The following is a 22,305-nucleotide window of genomic DNA, read 5'->3' as shown; positions in this document are numbered from 1 at the left end:
CTCTTAAGTCGTAACCTGAATCACAGAGTGACACCACATTACTTACAATCACTACCAGCTGTAAACTGTTGTAAATGATGATGACTCTTTTTGCCCCATTGTCCTCCTTAGAGGCATGCACAACAACAACAACAAAACAACAAAATGGCGGTTTGATGATTCAGTACTTGGCGTGAAAGAGACAGAAAGATGAAGGGATGAGGGTCTATAGAAAATGTAAATGTAGACATGATTTCACCCTTTCATCCTGAGACTAGAGTCTCTGCTCGTTGATAGCAGGAGAACCAATTCCCTCTCATATGAAGGTAGATTTGTGTCTTTTTTACCCGAGCAAATGTCTTGTTTGTAATTAAAATCTTTGCTCTCAATTCCAAAAATTCTGTGTAAAAAAATAAATAAATAAAAACTAAAATTTGCAAAAATAAATGAACACTCTCCAAAAAGAATTCCTCTTAAAAAAAAAAGACAATTGAAAAAATAAATAAATGCCCTCCAAAAAAAATTGCTCTAAAAAAAAAGAAAAAAAAATTGCTCTCAAAATTTAAAAAATGCTCTAAAAAAAAGCACAATTTATTTTTTTGAGGACGTTTTTTTTTTTTGGAGCAATTTTTGGAACTGAGAGCAAAGATTTGGAGATAATTTACTTACAAACAAGAAGTTTGCTCAGGTAAAAAAGACACAGATCCACCTTCATTCTCACAGCCCTCCCCTGTGGGAGCTCATACACGAGATAAAACAAAAGCGCCATCAACGAGCTCTTTATGCTGTTTTGCAGTCGGTGACGCGGTTCACAGGCTGGAGCTGTCTGGAGGAGAGACTGTCAGCGCTGACGGGCCGGGTGGCCAAAAAACACTTGTAAACAAATCCAATACACGCCGCCACGGGACGGAATGACGGCGCGCGAGCAGACGTCAAATCATCTTTTCTCCGGTGACACCCACGAGCACCCGCCTCCCTCAGAGCTGTTTAGAGGAAACCCTGGCAGCCATGATTGGAATAAGCCCATCTCCATCAAGTCAATTTGTGCCCGCTCATTTGCATAAGACACACAGAGAGGGGGAGGGGTCTCAGGAGACAGGAAGCAGGATAAGGTCTGGTCTTGGCGGGATCAAGGTGCCTCACCTCGCTCTCCACTAGCAGATTCGAGTTAGCGCACTAATTGCCTTGAACCCTGCCTCTGTGAATGTAATTGCTCATTAGAGATTCCATACAGATTGGATTCAAGTTAATCCATCAGAGGGTTTTGCAGCTTTGCATTCCATAAAGTCAATCTATCGACAAGTGTCGCCGAGCTGCTCACACAGCAGCACCGGGCGGACCTCCACATCTCAGCAGGGAGCCGCGCGGGAAAAAAAAAAAAAAGAGAAAGAAATGAGAACACATGCACTCCAAATGTCACGCACACGCATTACTTTCTAATTCACAGTCCAGAGCCCACATTCATGTATAATTTAAACTGCAAACAGTTTATTCCTCTCCCTCTCTGGAGCCGCGCTGGCTGGCTGCACTCGTATGTGTATGGCCATCGGATAAAAAATAGATTCCTGCTTTAATATTTCATAGTTCCTTCATTTGAGTCCATGAAGCAAATGTTTCCAAACGGCACTTCTATTTTTACCCAACAAGCAAAAACAACCCGCCTGTCGGGAGCGTATGCATTATGACTCATTTCTAAATATATAACACATCCTATAATATAATCCCTGTTTCAACGTAAAGGAGGCAAATGGACAAACGGATAAATTCAATGAGTTTGGATTATAAATCGAAGCAAATTGGAGACGCTGTGATAACGGCTCAGAGTATTTAGTTGACCTTAATCATAAACGACAGTTTACTTCGCTGCACTTAACCGTGTTATGTTCACCAACGTCCAGCATTTAGTCGTTGACTCAGTGGCCTTAATGTATTCACAAATCAACCTTAAGGCCGTTATGCTAACATTATTCTATTACTGGCGATCGGTCCAATCACATTACTGGTCCAGACGCTCAGTAAAGCTCATCTTATCTTTTACCAAGTAAACATCATCTCACTCCTTCTCCCCGACAATATTTGTAATTTAGCAATTCCAGCATAGTAATTATATGTTTTTTGTGATTATGCACTTTGGAAAGCTAACGTGCTCGAGTGCAGGACACCGTACACCTTCATCATTTAAACATCACTACTCTACACACTACTACACACTAATCTATGTTGTGGCTTTGTGAGTATAATGAGTTGAGTTTATTTTCTAAACACAAACTAATTATCCAGCGTTTGATGTCAGTAAATAATTTGTCAGACACACACTGCAGATGATTAGCATGGGAATCGCAGAGCGGATCAACAAATGGTATGGGATTAACAATCCCACTCGATGTCACTTTGGGTTTATCAGGATGTGGTTTGACCTTCAATACTCGAGGGCAAACACAAACGTCTCAGAATGATGCTCACCGGTGATGCTAACGCCATCTAGCCTCCATGCGTACGAGTGCAGTTAGCTGCTGCGAGACAAGCGGCTGCAGCACCAACACGTTTGGCTTCTGACGACTGGATTTGTTAAATGGGTTTCTAAATCCCATCCGGAGTCGGTGTTAGCTCAAGATGCTGAAGTACAAACAACAGCTGAAGCTCCAAAGCGACAAACCGGGTTTGGAACGTTTCTGATTTAAGGACGCGTTCGGTCGTCGTGTGCAGAGACGCGTTAGTGCGTTCAGTCAACACGCGGCGGGAAGAAACATATTTATCTGTTAATTAGCCGCTGCTGACGGGTTGTTTATGGAAAGAGTCACAAACGTCTACGCTCTGATGAGGTGAGGATGAGAAGTTGGGCTGTGCGCTGATGATGCCGCGTGCTAATAAAATACAAACAGACATCTAGGAACCCACAAGAGCAGCCTTTGCTTCGCGTGTGGGAACGATGCGTGCGCCCACGCTCGCGCTCCAATCTGCTCGTCGTGACGTCCCATCTGGTGCAACCCGAGAGGCCGCGTTGTCACGCCCATGACCCCGCACAAGTCCTGAATCTCCAGTACGAGCATCTCACTTGACGCCTGTCACATTAGGTGTGCTGGCAAACGAGGCGATGTGATCTAAGGTGTGTGTGTGTGTGTGTGTGTGTGTGTGGCCGCATGTGGAACAGTCGGCAGCCGGCTGCACGTTCTTCAGAGCATCACCGTAAACAATTGGCTGTTTAATTGTTGTGTTGAATACTGTAATTACAAAACTGCCAGTCAAATCTTGAGAGAATGGAAGACAATGATGCATCGCGGGGTGAGCGATGACTTCATGAGTGTTGTCGGTGTGAAGGTTGAAAGAATAAACTCATGAATAGGATTCCTTATCAGCGTTTCGGTTGCTCTTTACGATTACGGCTGCAAGTGTCTCTGATCTTTTGTTTGTTTTCACCACTCATGTTAATTGCATTTTGGTGAAGATAGCCGGTGACAAAACCGGCTCCTCCGCCCAGGTTTAATGAGCCCCGATGCCGCCGCCGCCGCAGCTTTGACACCAAGTAACTGTACTGAAACGCTTTGCTGTGTCAGACTCCACAAAACTCTATCCCCTCGAGTGAGCCCCGTTCAGACTGCCAGCTCGGCAGTACATGGGGCTTTCAGTCGAGGTACAAATCTCACACACACAGTCTTTTGTGTGTGTGTGTGTGTGTGTGTGAAAGGTTATGTGTGTGTCCCTCCAGGCTCCTTCCCCTCATCAGTCGGTGCCCGTGGGGGGGGGGGGCTGCAACACGACTCAATCACAGCTATTGTAGAGCCCTGAGAGACGACTGTCAGTCAGTGTCGTTGTAAAGGAAATGAAATGCCTTTAAATCCACAGACGCCTGCTAACGGAGGTCATTCATCTTTCACCAGACTTCCTCTTCGTTCATGTTTTACATCTGAATAAACGCTTCACCTGTTTAATACATGATGTGACAGAAGCAGAGGACTGAACAAAGGGGGAATGGAGGTGTAGCAGACATCAAGGAAATGTATGAAGACTCACAACAGAGATGCAAACACATGCAGCACAGTCCGACATGTGTTTATCTAGATCTGCATCACATGAACATAGAAGGAGACAGTCCTGCTAACTGCCTGATAGCAGCCAAGATGGTTTGAGATCAGCTGAAGTGTTTCGGTGCGATGATGGACTCACCTCTTCCTGTGCTGTAGTGCTGCAGCTTGTCACTGTACACCGCCTCCTTGGTGTATGCCCTTTTCCTGAGGGAGCATGAATATGGAGGGAAGAGAGAGAGAGAGAGAGACGACAGGATGAAAGGAAGTGTAAACGAAGCCTTATTACTCTTCATGTTTCGCTGTATGGCCTGAAAATGACGTGGCTGAAATTGAATCAGTTGCAGAGGGTTAGAAATGGCAAATGAAGTTTATGAAAATGAGCTGATTTTTAATTAGACCTTGATAGGATCTCTCTTCTTTTCATCTGTCTCTTCTGCCTCGGCATCAAAAGAGCTCGGCTCATTTGATGAACGCTTTACTCGCTCGAAGTTGCACACAGCGCTGCAGAAAATTCGACTTTTATATATTTAAAGCTGAGCAAGATAGCAGTCTGACAATGTGACAAACCGCTGCAAAATTAAATTCACTTGACTTAAGTAACTTAACAGGGCAAAGTAGCAGCACTTAGGTTTTCTGTGAAAAGGAATATTCCAGTTAAAATATGTCAACTTAGTTTTCTTTCCTGTCAACTTGCTGTTATGAAATGCTTTTGAGTTCATGGATGCAGCTCACATGCTGAGTTTACCTGGAGAAGTGACTTAATGACAGTACAAAAACACACTGGATCAGTTTAAGTATCAAAGTATTTTTAAGATAGATTTAATGTATTTTGATATGAGGGATACATGTGCTGCTGTTTGGGAGGAAAACAAGTTAAATTGCACTTTTATAAGTTTATTTGTCTCATGATATTATTTGTGGAAAAAGATGCATAAACATAGCAATTAAGTCAATTAGCTTTGCAGCAGTTTCTGCAGCAGTTTCTGCAGCAGTTCATGCATCTTCTGCAAGAGCCCAACATGGAGGTCATGTGGTTACCTGCTGCACACGATGGAGATGGCAACCAGGGAAACAATGAAGACCACTCCGGCTGCCGCTGAGCCCGCAATCAGAGGAAGCTGCTCCCTCAGCTCAGACTTGAAGTCATCTGTGTGACACAAAGAGAAAGACAGACATGGAGTCAGGCTGAGGCAGAGCTCCAGATGCATGACTGTGATGGTTTGTATGTGAGTGTGTGTGTGTGTGTGTGTGTGTGTGTGTGTGTGTGTGTGTGTGCATGTGAGGCAAAAGGAGAGGCAGAGAGAAGAAGAGGCAGAGCCGAATGGTCGGACTGGATAGAGAAAACATATAGATCTCTCTGCTGAGCCCGACCAGCTTCAGAAAGACTGACTGACAGGTTACGTTTGATAAACCAGGAGAGAGACACAGACTGACAGAGAAGCATGAAAGTGAAGGCGAGGACGGCCTCTCAGCCTCCGCTGCTGCGACGCCTGTCAGAGCCCAGCAGACGAGCGAGAGAGAGAGAGAGAGAGAGAGAGAGAGAGAGAGAGAGAGAGAGAGAGAGAGAGAGAGAGAGAGAGAGAGAGCACCTTGGATGTCTCTCCGGCGCTGAAGAGGAAGTCGTCTACCGCCAGTCACGCGTGTAGCCGAGGCGTGTGGTATGTTCACACGCTGCTGGCGGCTCAGAGGACAGTTCACGGCACGCCGAAAAACTCCACACAGCAGAATCTTCCGTCTTTTTGTGCGGCTGTCTTGCGGCGACTTGAGCGCCGGCAAACGCTGTAGTTAGAGCGACGCGGGGTTCAGCATGCTGCAGGCAAATCAGCTGCTTCTAAATCCAATCCCCCGTGTAGAATGGGTCTATTGGATTAAAGTGATAAAGGGAGAACTAATGCATTTTCGGAGCAGTGTGAGAGCCGGGATATATGAGGAAACTCAATGTGACAGGAGTTGCTCACTCTTTTAACTTGCACATTTATTTAAATACTTTTCAAGCAAACAGCGCGTATGATTTTACGGCTTCTCGAGGTTTCAGGCGGTCTTCCTGTTCTCTTTTGATAGACATTAGGCGTAAGGAGCTCTCCATAAATCTCCCCTTCGCCCGGATCATGTGGGAATGCTGATTGGTGATTTTTCCCCCGGAGCCAGAAAGCTATAATCTATCTGTGTGCCTATCTGGTGGAAAATAGGCTCCTATTACGACCCGTTAGTTAGCGGGGCCTCAGACTATTAGAGGACTGGAGACGTGCGACTGACGGACCAGTGCTTCATGTTTCCTCCCACCTGTGAGTCAAGTCTTCCACGCTCGCGCACAAAGCACATAAAAACGCGTCGAAGGACAGACAAAAGGATTTTTATGTTTCGAGGAACGACGCGGCGGCGTCTTCACGACGCGGCGAAGCGGCCTGACGGGGGACGAGCGGAACCGGCTGAGGGGCAGGAGGTGGAGCCGTGGGTGTGATTGTCAGCAGTTCTCCAGCATCTGCTGCTAATTGCCTTGACGAATGTCGTGCTCTGGCAGCGAGCCAGCGGATGAACCGTAAACAGTGTTTATGCGAGCGTGTGTGGCGCGTGTGCACCTTTCTGTGTGTGTGTGTGTGTGTTTGAGCGGGAGTTTGTTTGTGTGTGAGGGCGATGCGACGGGGCCGTGACGGTGCCGCTACATCTGCTCTGTGCCGGGGAACAGCCACGATGATCACCTTCATCATCATTAATACCCTTCTCATCTTCGCCTCCCTCAAGATCCTCACCCTCTCATTCATCGTGAGCGTCTCCATTAACGCAACACGGTGGGAAGATGTCGCTCCTGCTTTAAATATGTTGAGTTACGGCCACGTGTGCGTGGTCGTCAGCTCGTGCATTGGAGGATGCACTTCTGCAGATCTTCTGAATCATGTTGTATACATCTTAGCATGTTTAGCATGTCGGCAGCTTTATGAAAAAGCATGACATGAAGAAATGAAACACAACCCCACGACCACCAAGCTGGCACACAAACACACACACACACACACACACACACACACACACACACACACACACACACACGTGTCCTTGCACTTACAGTAATACACTTAGTGCCACAACCCTGCCAGTGTAGCAGGTGTTGCAGCTCCTCTTCATCCCCTTCCCTTTCCAACAATCCCCCCCCCCACATGGCAAAAAATTAATCTCATCAACGACTAATCACAGCGATGCATTCTGGGACGGCTCTACAGCAACAGAAGGGCCGGGTGAAAAACCAATTAGTGAAGCATTTTGGATCAAGCACAGTTAGAAGCACAAACAAAAGACACTCAGAGTTCTACATATTCAAAGAACACACACACACACACACACACACACACACACACACACACACACACACACACAACCCCCCCCCCACGCGCACACACACACACACACACACACTCAAACCTGAAATGAATTTCGCCGTGGAAATAGAAGTGCAATCCAACATCACAGTTCCCCTCCATCTCACCTACTAATAATAATGAAAACAACAAATACAGAGAGCGACAAGAGTGGAAGAAAGAGGGAGGGAGTGTGTGTGTGTGTGTGTGTGTGTGTGTGTGTGTGTGAGACAGAGAGAGCTGCTTCTCCTGGCTCGACAGTCCTCACCATCTGTGAGGGTTTGGAAGCACATCTTGCTGCTGTATTTGCCAAAGCCGGCCACAGTCCTCGCCCGCACCTGCACCACATAGACCGTCCCCGGCCTCAGGGCCTCCACGCGGGCCGTGTTGGTCTGGCTGCGCAGGATGGTGGAGTTGATCTCTGCATGGTCCTGAAAGGAGCAGCGAACACACGGGGAACAGGTTAGAAACGAGTCAGAGAGAAGACGTCAGCGGGAAGGTGTTCATTAAGGAAACAGCTGTAAAAGCAGAGCGAGTCGTATGAGCAGGACTCATCAAGTGCAGCACATTCAGGAAGGAGGGTGGAAGAAGTGGACCAAATAGAGAAACATGGGTTTGGACTGAATATTAGAGATAAAGTCAACTTTTGCTCAACAATATGGACAAAAGACGGATGAATAGCCGACAGTAGAGGAGAATAGAGGTTTTAAAAAGAGGCTGAGTAATGAGCGCTCTTTGTTTGTTCCTTTCAGTTTTTAATAAGGTGTTTGCATTTCAACTTCAAATACACAACACTGCAGAAAGCATCACACATTAAAATGCACACAACGTCCACACACACTAAGTCCATTCATACAGAAACACAACAACAACATATGCTGAGTAAAGCCAGTCGTTTATTGCAAACTACAAAAAGCGATATCCTTGTTAGCAATAGAACATCGTTACATGTTCGTCTCTTCAGACGTGCAGTTTGATGACAGCGGCTCTTTCAACATGACATGCTGCTGTTTTGTCTTTTTAAATACGATGACAGGACAGTTCCCCCTCAGGAAAACATGTTGTTTCTCCATTAAAAGGAAATGCTATAAAAATGCTTGTTGCAACTGCTGCGTGTTTAGACATAGAGGCGTGTGCCTTTTTCAGATGCTCTGTTTTGCATTTGAATGCCTATAAGCTGGACTTCCACATGTTCGTATGGATGCATACATTTGGCCAACCATTATGTAAATGTCCACTGGAACTTCATCTCCAGATCCTCTCTCTCTCTCTGCACTCGGGCATCCTGCTGCGCTGCAGTTTGGGGCTTGCTGCAGGTATCTGACGTGGGGGATCAGTAATTACTTAGGCCTGTCACCTTCCCATAACCCAGAGTGAATATGACAGCCATAAAATAAGACTGCACCTACACGACGCCCACCACTGCAGGCTGCTGATAGCTCCATGCAGACTGACTGTAGAGACGATGGAGCCAGCGAACATCCCCCGTGTCAGTAAAACTGTGTCAATAAAGCTCGGTAAACACACTATTTATTGTATGCCGGACTACATCTTATAACACACATGAGGAACATTATAACACATTTTGAGGAACTCTGAATAGCCGATCCGAGTGGACAGTGCGGAGCCGGAAAGGTTGATGTGCAACGGTGAAGGAAAGAGGAGGAGGAGGGGGGAGGAAGATGATGGCAGGAAGCGATAAGAAGCGCCAGGCAGAAGAAACCCACATCGAAATCATTATCCAATCTGATTGGTGTAATTGAATCATTCCGGTTGCTCCATCACTGAGCAGATGGAGAAAACCCAGCTAATGATTTGTGCTATCACATTAGCTCTTATTGGACACTCTGGGCTTGATGAAGACAAATGTTTGGGCTTGGAGTGGACCAACAGGCTCTGGTCGTATCTCAGAGAGGAAAAGCCATGTTTACAAGTGGAATGCTGGACGTCACCGAGTTAGAGCGCTCAATCATCTCGCAGATCTTTCCTCCAATTAAATCACACGAACCACCAGCGTCTCCAGCGTGCAGCACACAAACACTCTGAAACGTGAATTTGAAGAGGCGGCTCGTTGGTTTGAAAGCGCTGCAGGAGACGTGACGCCCCGCGAGAGGCTGGAGGCGTCGTCACCTCCTCATCTGGGCGAGCGGACCACTCGGGGTCACGCGCCGCCGCCGCCGCCGGCCGCCATCAGTCTTCCTGCGTGTCTCAGAGACCACGCCCCCATCTGGTGAGCTCGAATGGAGCGGAGGTGAGCAGACAGATGGCAATGCGCCAATGGGGGAGAATCCCTTGAGCGAGTAGCAGCGAGGAATGGCCCTTTCATGCTGCCAGTCAAATAGGGATTATGACACACACAAAACACACACACACACACACACACACACACACACACACACCTACATCTGCCAGCTAAAAATGAGGTGGCATTTGGCTCTCCAGCAGGTTCGGGGATAGCCAATAAAAGGCCATGCCAGGAGGGACTTCCAGCCACGAGAGGTCCTCTCCTGCTGCCAGTCAAATGGGGATTATGAGGACCACACCCTCGCTTGCTAAATAAAGACAGAGTTGCAGGTGGGAAGGCAGATGGCGGAGCAGCCAATCAAACGCATTGCCAAGGGTGACAGACAGGAAGCGACGCGGGGAGTTCGGTCTCTGCAGCGTTCAGTAAAATCACAGAGACAAACTTCTCCGTCGTGTCTTCCTACAGCACCGGTTGTTGATGAGGTGCAGTAACTTACACACACTTCCTCCCTCCCTGGAGCAACATGAACGAGCTGAACTATTACAAGCACATCGCTGGAAGTCCGAAACCTTTTTTCTTGTTAAATCTTCCAATTAATTTTTTGAAACTGCCGTTTTCCTTTTGGGCTATAAAAACAATCCTAACTGAATATGATATATATTCCAATTTACAAACATAATATTAGCATGTTCTCCCTCAAACACTCCTCCCCCTTTCCCTTTGTGTGTGTGTGTGTGTGTGGGCAACATGCCCACCTGTCATTGTGGATACCTCGTGTCCTCTGCAGGCTGACACACATGCACCAATGCAAATACACTGAGAGAGACACACACACACACACACACACACACACACACACACACACACACACACACACACACACACACACACACACACACACACACACACACACACACACGGGAGGAGAGTGTTTCAGGGAGGACATGCTAATATAATATTTGTAAATTGGAAATGAAAGAAATAAGTGACATCGCCCATTAGTGTTCAAATTAAAAAGAATTGCCTCCGGTTAGAAGGCAAAAAGAAAAGAAAGGAGGAGAGATGGGCTAACAATTTAAATCTCACAGACGAGATGGGTTTTATAACCAAAATGCAAATAATTACCACACATTGCCTCAAGAACTCTAATTTAAAAAAGAAAATTCTAGCAAGTTTGAATGGAAATACAATGTTGATCAAATCTGATATTAAAAACCATTTAAGCCTCTTAATCGTTTTGGGAAATAATGCAAAAACAAACTATATCACCGTAAAGCATTAAAATAATTCTGCAAAGCTACATGCTAAACACCGGTGTTATGCTAACAGGTGAGACGGTCGTATATTCAGCATCATCTGAAGTTGAGTGTAATTGCCTCCGTGCTTTCACTCTTTCCTGCAGCCTTTAGAGACGACTCTCTGAATGCATTTCGTTCACCTGGAGACCAACAAAGAGGTCTGAGTGTGTGAGGTGGGAGACAAAGCAAAGAGGGAGGGAAGAAGGGAGTCAGAGGAAGGACATGTGCATACCTCTGCTGGGGACTGAGGGAGTCTGCTGCTGCTTCTCACAGCTTCCACTAACAAGGTAAACGTGTCTTTACGACATGTGTGTGCAGCAGTGCTGTGGTTGACTGAAGGCTGGCAGGGAGAGCAGGAAAGAATAATACACATGTACTACTCCAGGCTTCTCTTCTGGCTGATTGCATGTAAAGAACAAAGAGAGACAAACATGCAGAGCTCTGCTCAGCGTGCTGCAGGTCTCAGTGACGTGCTGCAAACTTCTATTTGATTGTTGAATTTCTCCCATTGCAGCATTGCTGTCATCCAGAATGGATGCACCTGATTCTACTGACACTCACACACACTGACAAAAGCTCACACACATGCACACACCCTCACACACACACACACAGCCATCAGTACCCAGAGCCAGCGGCGGCTCGGCTGCAGCCTTAATGGAAGGCCTGACCTCCGCTATGCTGAGTTATTTCCACCCTCCCAAATGTTCTGGCAACCGAAGGGAGGAAAAAAAAAAACGGTTTTAGAAACGCGGAGAGACCGTGAGCATGGGAATCCACTTTTTCTCTGAAAACTTTTAATTTCGTCTTGCTTCCTAATTCACTGGGATGCAGGAGCTCTTAGCCTGCAATGAGACGGAGGTGGAGCCTTCAGAGAGAAGCGGCTTCAGGTGAAACTGTCAGAAAGCATTCATCTTCAAGCATTACCCTCCCTGTTGGTCAAGTCATAGAGCGCAGGAGTGTGTGTGTGTGTGTGTGTGTGTGTGTGTGTTGGGGGGTCATTACAAGCTGCAAACAGATGTTTCTACACCTGTGATAAGCCAGTGAGCCTTTACATTCAACTTGTACTCAAACTACTTTTCTTGGGGTGCATTTCTTTATCTCAGCGCGACCTTCAGCAACTCGCATCCTCTTGGGAAAAGAGCAGTTTTCAGTCTCAACGCAAGCTAACAGGCTGAACTGTGAAGTCGCGTCGAGGAACAGAGCCGATTCAGGGTCGTGACCACGGTGGAAGTGGCAGGTCGTGTGATCGACTCTGGTGCAAGTAAGAAAACCGCTTTCATATGTACGACTGGGATTTGCCGGAGGAAAAACATTTGTTGGAATGAATAGAACAGCATCTTGGACCTGGCATCCAGTTCAGAGACAAAACAAAAGAACAAGGCAGAGAAAAAGGGAGTAAGAGGATCATATATATACTCTCCACTGTGAACTGTAAAATCAAGACAAACAAGCCACTAAACTAGCTTTAAGAAAAGCATAAAATGCAATATTAGTTATCGGTTTGATGGGTAAAACTACAACAACAAGCAAAGGTTGTAAGAGGATAAAATGTGGACTGTTCCTCTACGTCCACCCTGAGGCGTCGCTCCATGCAGACGGCGGCATGCTGCTGGAGACGTCTCTTGTAAATGCTGCCGGGCGCTTCCTGTCAGAGGACTTGAACCGGCTGACTGTGCCACGCTGAGACGATCACCTCCAGAGCCACAACAGGGCGACGACGCTCAGATTAATGCAGCATCAGTGAGATGCGTGAAGAGGTGAGAGACATCTGTTCAGGACTACGAGACCACTTCCTCTCAAGCATTGAGAGAATCAATGGAGAGCTGGCAGGACTGACCCCCGAGGAAAGCAATTTATTCCTGGCTCCTCCATATGCAACATGCATGTGACCCGGAGCCAACACGTGTGATACGAAGCATTTATGCCGACTTCTCATCATGCAGAGTGCAGTACATTTGAACCGGTATGGAAACCACACACACGGCATTAGATTTGCCACCATCTGGTTTTTCTTCTTCTGAGAGTCGCTGCTTAATCAGCCACAACAACACATCAGCGGTGGCACTTTGGACAGCAGTGTCTGGCTGAGGAAAAAGTATGTTTAGTGTCTATAAAAAGCCTCGTCACATCCAAATCACAGCGTGTCGAGGGAGGACCGCCAGCGTGGCAGCCTCCTCTCCACGGCCCGCTGTAACAAAGCAATCACTCCGATTCATCTCGTGTGTCTCACGCTCGCTCGTATGGCGCCGCACGTCCTCGACATGCGATCGGGGGGGATGTGAAGGTGCAGTGAGACGGAGGTAGACGGCGTGGAGCGCAACCTCTCCGTCACCTGGATCCTCCCAGTGCAATTAGCGATCTTGTCCTTGTTAATTCAGTAATTTGTGATTACGCCGTGCTCATCTTTTTTGTGCAAAGACATGCTACATAAACATCAACAGGATTTGGTTTCATTGATATTCATGAGCTAATGGAAGGCTGTATAAGTGTTATTTACACAACACTAAGCTGTCTGGCAGATAAGGTTTCTCAAGGCTGCGGCAATCGGATTCAATTTCATGACCTGTGCGATGCCGGAGGGGAACCGGCACGCAGCGCAGCTATTATTGGATAACTGAGTTTCCAACTGCAAACATAATTTAAAAAAAAAAACAAACATGATTGTTGTTCTCCCTGATAGAAAATGCTAAATGTGACAAACACTATTCTAAGGTGGAGCTGTGAATATTGATCCACGAAACTTAGTCAAAATGAGTTTGTGTGAAATAAAAAACTCACCAGAAAAAAGAAAAACATTTATAAAACTCTATTGATTTGTGTCTTTTACTTAGAGAGCAGAACATGGGTGAAGGTGCTCCGACAGAAAGTCTTAGCTTATACGAAGACAAAGACCGGGGGGGGGGAAGAAATGTGCATGGCCAACCTTGCTATAACTATCGATCCGCTTCAGGAGGACAAACAAGGGCCCGGAGAAAAAGCTAGAGTCTCCGATTATGTCCGAGGCCTTGGGAAAAGCCTGCAGGTCAATACTGGAGCAGCAGCGGCGCTGTGGGGTAGGGCCAGCGACTTAATAAAGCAGACGTATTGTGTGCGAGCAGACGGGTCGATGTGACTCCCCTCCAGATGCGATGCATTTTCACAGCGGGACAAGTTGCTGCACTGTGCAGAGTGGGCCGGGAGCAGAGGTCGAGCTATTTACTTCATCAGCAGCAGAAGCTAAAGAACAGTGGACGAGACGGACGTGTTATCAACCCGGGGGACTCTCGCTGGGCTGCACATGCAGGCTGCTGTGCACGTGCAGAGCGGGAGACGACACCAGCGCCGACACTTTACGCATATTAACATAGATGCTAGCATAGCTGAGATGCTAGCACGTATAAACATGCACATTCATGCGTTCACAGCTCACCTTCTCGTAGTAGCGCAGTTCATAGTCCAGGATGATGCCGTTGGGCTGCTCTGGTTGCGGCCAAGACAACGTGAAGCTGTTCATAGTGGAGCTGATCTGGTGCATGATGGGAACTATGGAGGGTGCTGCAGAGAGAATGACACAGAAAAAGAAAAACATTGATTATTTCAGATATCTCAACCCAAACTGTCGGTACAGAAAACCCTCCACCACAAGATGAGCCTTAATAATTCTTTACTGTGGAAAAATTAGTCTATCACGCCCGCTATGAGACAGCCACTTCATTATCTGCCTAATATTCACATAACAACGTTCATGACAGCTAATTACAGCCGGTACATTATCCTCACGAAGACTTCCAAGAATGACGGCGCACATTCTGCAAATAGTACACAACAATTGCGACACATATCATCCACCGCGTGTGTGTACCCAGAACAAACCCTCATCCGCTATCAGTCGTTAGCACAGAAGTTTAAACAACTGCCGCTCTCGTCAGCACCAGGTAGCCGGCTGAGTCGGGCCGATTAGAGCTTCACTCGGCCACATTCTGGCACCGCGGGACCAAATATGTGCTGGCGTTGGCCAAAGCAAGGCTGCCAGGTTTGGGAAAGATTTGAGGGCGTGGACATGGGCTGAGTGTCAGCTCTCGTTAGCGAGGCTCCAGCTAGCTTTGCGCCAGAATGGCCCATCACCGCGAGCCTGGCTCGAGTCCAGCGGCCAATCACGGAGGATTTAGTCCGCTTTTTGCACAGAATCGGGCCGATTACACGAGCGCGAGGTGCGGTATCCTCAGGTTGCATTGCATGCAGGAATTACCTTCCAGAAGTCTGCTCACGGCTGAACTGAACCACACGATGTCATCGTGTTTAGTAACGATCACCATCGTTTTTTGTACAATGAGATTAAAGCGGGAAAGAAAACAAGCCGTGACATATTTCTATAAAATATCTCAATCACATGTCAGTCATTCACTAGTGTCGTGTAAGTGCATGTTTAAAGTAATTCATGCAGTCAGAGAAATAGCTTAACAGGGCTTTTGTGTTACAGTTATACCACGATGACGCACAAGTGAATGTACCTAGAAAACATCTAACTCAACAGTATCAGGCCCACTGCCACAGACATGCATCAGGACAGCATTTGGAAATTAAATTGCTCTCATGTGCAGGAACGTACAAATGACACAACATGATTGTGTGTCTGACTCCACATCTTTAAATCCTTTTCAGACAGAAGCAGAGCTGCACTGTAAAGCCCTCAGTCACAGACGCCACACCCAGACTGGATTACTCCATGTAACCAGACCCATCCGACGATGCTGAAAGCATTTTTTTTTACCTCGTATCTATTACCTGCACTACAGGTCTGTACTGAGAGCCTAATTCACCATCAGAACAGGTGTCATGTGCCGTTGCAGAGTCCGTCCCCTGTCGCTCGTCTGCGACACGGCGGCAGATTCCCACACTGTCGACATTTAACACATCTGATATCTCGTCACTGCAGACAGTCGCATCAGGGCAGTTCAGACCTTCTCCTCCGTGAGGAAAGAGTTCATTTCCCTGGTGCTGATATTCACTTTTTCTGGATCTATTTGTTATGTTAGTGTGCGTAATCCAGGGGTTTCAAAATGTCACAGACAGAGCCGGCTCGGGCAGAAGCAGCTGAGGGAGTTTCTCAAATCTGCACAGTTCATTTAATCATACGCTTTGAAGCTCACGTGGATCTCTGATAAAGAAGTACGAGGATTTGTGTATTTTGTCGAATTGTCATGTTTTGTTAAAATGGAGGATTTTTCAGTGGATTTGAGGCCCTGCAAAGATACGTTTACTTTAATTGGTGTGGTCCGACAATAACATCATATTTGTTGTAGTATTTGCACTCTTCGCGGCGGTGGGCGGGGCTCAGTTGCTCTTTTTCTCCCGTGCACCAATCAGGACAGAGCATGAATCACAGTTTGATGACAGCCGCACAGCTGTTCAATCACGTCGCCACACTGTCGGTACGAACGGATGAAATCACACACACACTGTCCTGATGGAGCAGAATCGCTTTGGAGTGTAAACTGATGCTTTTTAAATGCTATAAATTGGATTATTGCTCGCTGGTTTCAGGGTCTTCAAGTGTGAATAAATCAATCTGGCATGAATAAAGTCGATCGAAATGTCACAAACATACAAATTACTTAGCTTTCATGGACAAATTATTATATTTAATGTCATGTGATTATACCCCAAAATCTACTGTATGATCAGAAACTTTTCTAAGGTGCGAAGATGTAATTTAGTTTCAAAGTTCCAATATGAATCCAAGCAAAATGAGTCATTAAACCAGCTTGTAACCGTACAAGTAGGTTTGATTGAAAACTGAGTCGGTGCTGCTCACGTGGAGCTCAGAGCTGGTGCTTGAACACAGAGCTGCAAATGTCTGCACACAAGCTCTCCATGTTGTGCCCGTCGGCCTCTTGGCTCTCGTCCTGCTCGCTGCTGAAACTCGTCATCGCTCCACCTGGTCTCCACTCGCCGTCTTCATGAACAACTCCTCTCTTCAAAAGGCTGCAAAAGCACCCTCTCTCCACTAAATCATCCATTTCCTTGTCTTATTTTCTTCGCATTGTACTCACGAGTTCTCCCGACATGTTCCACTCGCTGTTGTTGTAAATTGTGTTTGGAAGAAAATATTCTACATTTGTGATTTGGGTGAGTGTTGGACGAGTCGGATAATGTAAACCGTAAACAAATGAATGTTTATCTGTTTATCTCGTCGCTGCAAATGCATTCTGTAACGCGCCTCCCTCGGCTCTCGCCTCCCTCCCTCCCTCCCTCTTTCTCTCTCACCCGAGACGGAGAGTGCGAGGGCTGAGCTTCACCTCGGTGCACTTCAGCCTCTCCGCCTCTCAGGCTGGTTCACGCTCCGCTGACCAGGGCTCCGGCTGCCCGAGCCGCATTATCAATTACCGGCCACAGGCGCACACACTGTTCCTGACAGGCCCGGGGGAGGGGCACTCCACACTGAAATTCCTGCAGTATACAACAAAAAAAAACAGGCTGCGAAGGGAGAGGTCCTGGTCCCAACTCAGCTCCTGCATTCGGGCGCAAAGACAGAAAAAAACATTTTGTCCGTATGTTTCCAAGTGCTAAGCGTGGAGTGATTAAAGCTGCTGGTGCACGAGGCTCCGGCTCACACCTGCGACTCGCAGCCCACGTCGCTTTTCCGGCAATCCAGAAAGGTCTGGTGTTGTTTATTGAGGGCTTTCGACCCCATTTGGAGAAACAAGCGAATCAATCAGAGCTTTGTGGGTGGGATTAAAGACGGAGACATCATCTTCCTGCACCAGAGCCCCACACGTCACGCAATGGGTTTACTTTTTCATAATTACCGTGCGGTTTTTGATCGAATACTAAGACTAAACTAAAAAAAAAAAGGCCAGCGACGGGAATATGTCGCTGTCAGCTGAGGCAAAGACAACCACAATGTCACGTATAATGAAGTTCTATATGTATTTACATAACTTTTCTCACTGGACACAGTGACTGTGTGTGAGAGGAAAAGCCAGAGAGAGGCATAAAGAGCGAGAGCACATGTTCAGGAGCATCTCAGTGGAGCGTCTCTGCGTCCTGGTAGCCGATGTGGGAAGAGCCTGTCAGGAACACTGTGCTGAGCCCGCATGAGGGTTCGGGTTCGGCCCCATGAAGCACCGGCGTCCCCTCCATCGCGTCCCTCGCCGTCACCCTGGGACGACGGCGCTGACATTGATTGGTGAGTGTGTCCTGCGCTCCTCTCTCTCTCCTCCCTCCATCCCTCCATCCCTCCATCCCTCGCTCCCGTGCTCCACTTTCATCTGGCCCCTCTCGCCGCCCCTGGCTTTTAATGCAGCGCTCGGCTCACCATTAATCAAAGTCAAAGCCTCCCTGCGTCTGACTGAGGGAAAGTGAGAGAAAAGGAACGGAGGGACAGAGAGAAGAAGGTGAGAGAGGGTTTGAAAGAAAGAGATGAAAGAATAAAAGCTTCTTTACCTTTGTACGATTAATCTGCTCTGGAATACAGATGAGCTGGCACATCATTTCACATGTCTGGCACAGGCCCGAGCTTCTGTTTTCATTATTGTGACATCAGTGTGCCGTCCCCATAATTCATACGCAGAGGGGTCGGTCAGCACATCGCACATGCTGCTCCACGTCTGAAAAGTGCACTCCGCTGTTTTATTAGTGCACTTCCATAAAGTTGGGCGACTCATTGGGGACACATATACATAACGGTCTGAAGTTGTACAGCGATAGCCTCCCTTTCAGTCTTTTGTATGGATGAAGCTCCCACGACTCTTATGTTTCCCCAAATGCAACTCGATCGTTTGTCTTTGCTGGAAAGCCCCTGCCAGGGAAACGTCCACAACTTCTAGTTCCAGCCCAAAAGAATAGTTTAACATCTCAAACTCTCTCTCTCTCTCTCGTTTCACTCCATCTTCTCTCACTGTGAGATTCCTGGGAACGGCTGGCTGCAGACGGTCTGTGCAGCTTTCCAGGCTGAATTCCCAGCAGGAATTTCTCTGCTCGGCCTCAGTGGCTCTCAGAGAAATGATTGGTCAGCTGATCTTGCACCAAATTCCCGTTTGACTCTGCATGTAGAAAACACACGTACATACGGCCACACTCGCAACCACGAGTTCAAGCCGAGTCGTTCCCTCTCTGCAGCATCTGCGGCTTGTGCTTTGAGGTGCTGGCACAGCGTTGAACCACACGGCCTCCTAATAGGGGCTCAGGGTCTCAGACGAGGAGAGCAGCCTGTCGTCATGCGCCTCTGTCAAAGGCATAGCTTTAACTACTAGCCTCCCTATTAGCAGGGGCTCAGACGGCCAACCCAGCCATGACTGCATGGTAATGGGCCTCTCTCAAACATCATGAAGAGGGATCAGTTCAGCACCGTGGATTTCTGTCAAGGAACCACGGGGGGAATTATTTTTAAAATCACATTAAACGTGGAGGATTCTGAACCGAGCTGTATTTTATTAGAAAAAAAGGACTTGTACGCTGCGTAAGCTTGCTTTCACATTGCCACAAACACACACACACACACACACACACACGTCCTGTGTTAAGACATCAGAATTGATGAGTGTGCTCAGAAGCATTCAAGCTAAACTTTTAGTTTTGCCTGCAGCTAATGCTTCTCTTTTTGCGTCCAGGATGAGATCGGCCATCGAAATGAAATGAAAACAGCACTTTGAGAGCTTGAAGAAGCGTCTCAGATGATGGACACGCTCGCTCTGAAACGTGGAAGCAACAGTGAAAGGGAAACATAAAGAGAAAGGCTTCCCCCAAGAAAGAAATGGAAAGACTTCGTAGGCTGTAAACCAAAAAGACATAATGAGAAGTGTCTGGAAGAGCCTCCACAGACATGTTTGCCTAACATCTCATCTGATTTGAGAACCCCACAGAGATCTTTGTAATTCATCCGGCTGTTTGGATTTCAGCGCCGAGGATAACATCGCAGTGTCTTGAATGCAACCCACCCGGTCGTACGTGCCCAAAAAAGGCAGAGGCGCGAGGTGTTTGCATTTCTGTGGGGATCGCTCTCCAAACATCGCGGCTAAGTGGAGAAAGATTGTTTGTAGATGTAGTCGGCGTTCTGCGGCCCGACTGTTGGCACGTAATCTGGGTCAAGGAGGCTGCGCCAGAAAGACCGGAGAGCTGCCGAGCATCGGTTGAAAAAGATCCAGTCACACGATGTACGGACTTCTGTTGCTCATACATTGTTCTCCAACCCGCCGTCGAACAACCGCCAGCAGGAAGGAGTTAAATGTGGAAGAGATCAAATCTATGCAGCATCTGAATCTGTGAGTTAAGGATGGATTAAACAAGAACACATGGAGTCTGTAGTTTTTACCACCATAACCTGACTGCTATATATTTATCATCGTGGTAATTTAACAATTTAATAAGTTCAGTGAACGCAGTGTTTGTCCTTCCTTTATAATTAAACCACACAGTTTCACAAAGAGACAGAGAAATGGATATTTTTTGATAAAGATGACAAAATTCAGGCCAGGTGTGAATGATGGCCGGAGGCGGCACCACGTGTAGTCTTTGTCTGTGTGTGTGTGTGTGTGTGTGTGTGTGAGAGAGTGTGTGAGAGTGTGTGCGTCTCCTGGAGAGCACGGCCAGTGAATGAACTCCTAAATCACAGTATTGATCAGTCCTCCCTCCCAGACACACACTGGGATGGAGGGCAGTTAAACGGCCTCTTCGGTGATTCACACTAAATCCCTTCAACTTCCTGCTCGCCTCCATTATTCCCTCTTCTCCTCCTCCTGGTCCACTTTTACTCCTCTCGTCTTTGTCTTCTCATGGCCAATTTACACCATAACCCGTCTAACGACTGCTGCCTCATTGTTCGCCGGGTGGCCTCTTGGTTTTCCTAAATCTCACAACAGTCCTTCCTGAAGCCGTTTCAAGTGGAAAAGGAAAAGACTCCATTGAGACGAGCGCAGGCTTCACCGCTTCTCTCAACCGTTGACATTCTTATCGCACTAGAAGGGTAATAATATACCATTACCTTTGTCAACAGACTGTGTCTCACGGGAAAGCTCGATTTATCCCAACATGATGTGATTTTGAGCAAGAAAGGCCTATTTTTGTATGTCCTCTTACGAACACACGGAGCTGCGAGACGTTGACACGACAGAAACTTAAACGTCGGGCTTTGACACGTCTATTCTTGCTTTTGCTCGACCGGAGACGGCAGCGAGGTTTTGGTCTGTTGGCGAACGCTGTTTCCTCTGGATCAGCCAGTAGACGGGCTGGAGATGGACTTTAACAAGTCGTCCTTTAAACAGTGACAGCCGTAACGCTTCTCCATGTTGTGCAGACAATGAGTGCATTTACAAATGCAGCAGCAGTTTACTTCCACATCAAGCGGCGGCACATCATGCACGTTGTTTTGCACGTTGCTTTGGGGGAGATAAATGTTGATTAATTATTTGCCAAGCAATCATTGTGCTCATCTCAAACCTTTCTAACAGCACAACAGACGCCACAGGAGGTTCACCTTGATGCACTTCAGAGGAGACTGTGCACCTTGTACCTTTAACCGCGCCACAGTCTGCAGGCAAGCGTTTAATTGATCATACGATTATGTTTTATGATTTATCAATGTGTGAGCCGCTACGCACACTTTCATGACACACATCCATTATGTAAGAGTCAAAATTTTAGCTTTCCAGAGTCTCGTGTTCCTGTGCAATGAAAATACTCAACAAATAAACTTTTACATCCTGATTACGAGCACATCTGTCCACATCCAGATGTGCATGAATATGACAAACCTCTTCATAAACAGTACAAGTGCTTAAGTTGTCATTCTGATGCTGAAGCGATCAAGTTATTTTCATCTGCAATATATTGTGTAAGATTGACCTCATTGTGTGTGTGATGACTGTAGTTGTGTTGTGTTGTCTACGGCCTCCAGGCTGAAGACACACCGCTCCTATCAGACAGGGAACGTTGTGTTACGCCTCCTCGCACAACCTTTGCATCATGCGACGCTGCAGAGCACAACAATAACAAATGAACGAACGAGAGAATATAAAAAGAGAAGACAAAATGCTGCATAATTTAATGCAGTCTCATGAACCCTGAACAATACAGCACACTTATAATTATATCATGATACTTTCATTATTATTATCATTATTGTGTTGCTTTTGTCTGAGTTGCGTGGGTCTTTGTGTAGCTTCATGCTGCTTCCAGACGTTATTAATAGGTGGGCGTGTCTTATTGGAGGTGGGCGTGCCTTATTGATAGTGGACGTCTTATTGTATGCGGGGGGAGGTGTCTTATTGGAGGTGGGCGTGTCTAATTGCAGGTGGGCGTGTCTAATTGCAGGTGGGCGTGTCTAATTGCAGGTGGGCGTGTCTTCCTGCTGTGTTTCCTCCGCAGGTACGCGTTCAGGTGACTTTCACCTGACGTTAGTGATAGCGTGACTATTTTTCCCGGAT

At 47.0% G+C, this 22,305-nt stretch overlaps 1 protein-coding gene across 2 annotated transcripts in view; it reads right to left on the bottom strand.

Annotated features, from left to right (window-relative positions):
• LOC137801677 (ephrin type-B receptor 1-B) overlaps positions 1-22,305 on the bottom strand; it is a 131,998-nt gene that overhangs the window by 17,206 nt on the left and 92,487 nt on the right. For both annotated transcript variants that reach the window (XM_068599028.1, XM_068599036.1), the window contains exons 6-9: positions 14,313-14,437; positions 7,626-7,788; positions 5,043-5,151; positions 4,144-4,208 (exon numbers count right to left, since the gene is read on the bottom strand). In XM_068599028.1, the coding sequence (XP_068455129.1) occupies positions 4,144-4,208; positions 5,043-5,151; positions 7,626-7,788; positions 14,313-14,437 (462 nt within the window). The remainder of the gene's footprint in view (positions 1-4,143; positions 4,209-5,042; positions 5,152-7,625; positions 7,789-14,312; positions 14,438-22,305) is intronic.

This window comes from Clinocottus analis, unplaced genomic scaffold, assembly GCF_023055335.1.
Source record: "Clinocottus analis isolate CAN_PGR_092001 unplaced genomic scaffold, fCliAna1.0.p SCAF_11, whole genome shotgun sequence".
In the NCBI taxonomy this organism is placed as follows: domain Eukaryota; kingdom Metazoa; phylum Chordata; class Actinopteri; order Perciformes; family Cottidae; genus Clinocottus; species Clinocottus analis.
Note: the sequence above shows the minus strand (reverse complement) of the source record. Positions and strands in the feature narration are given on the sequence as shown.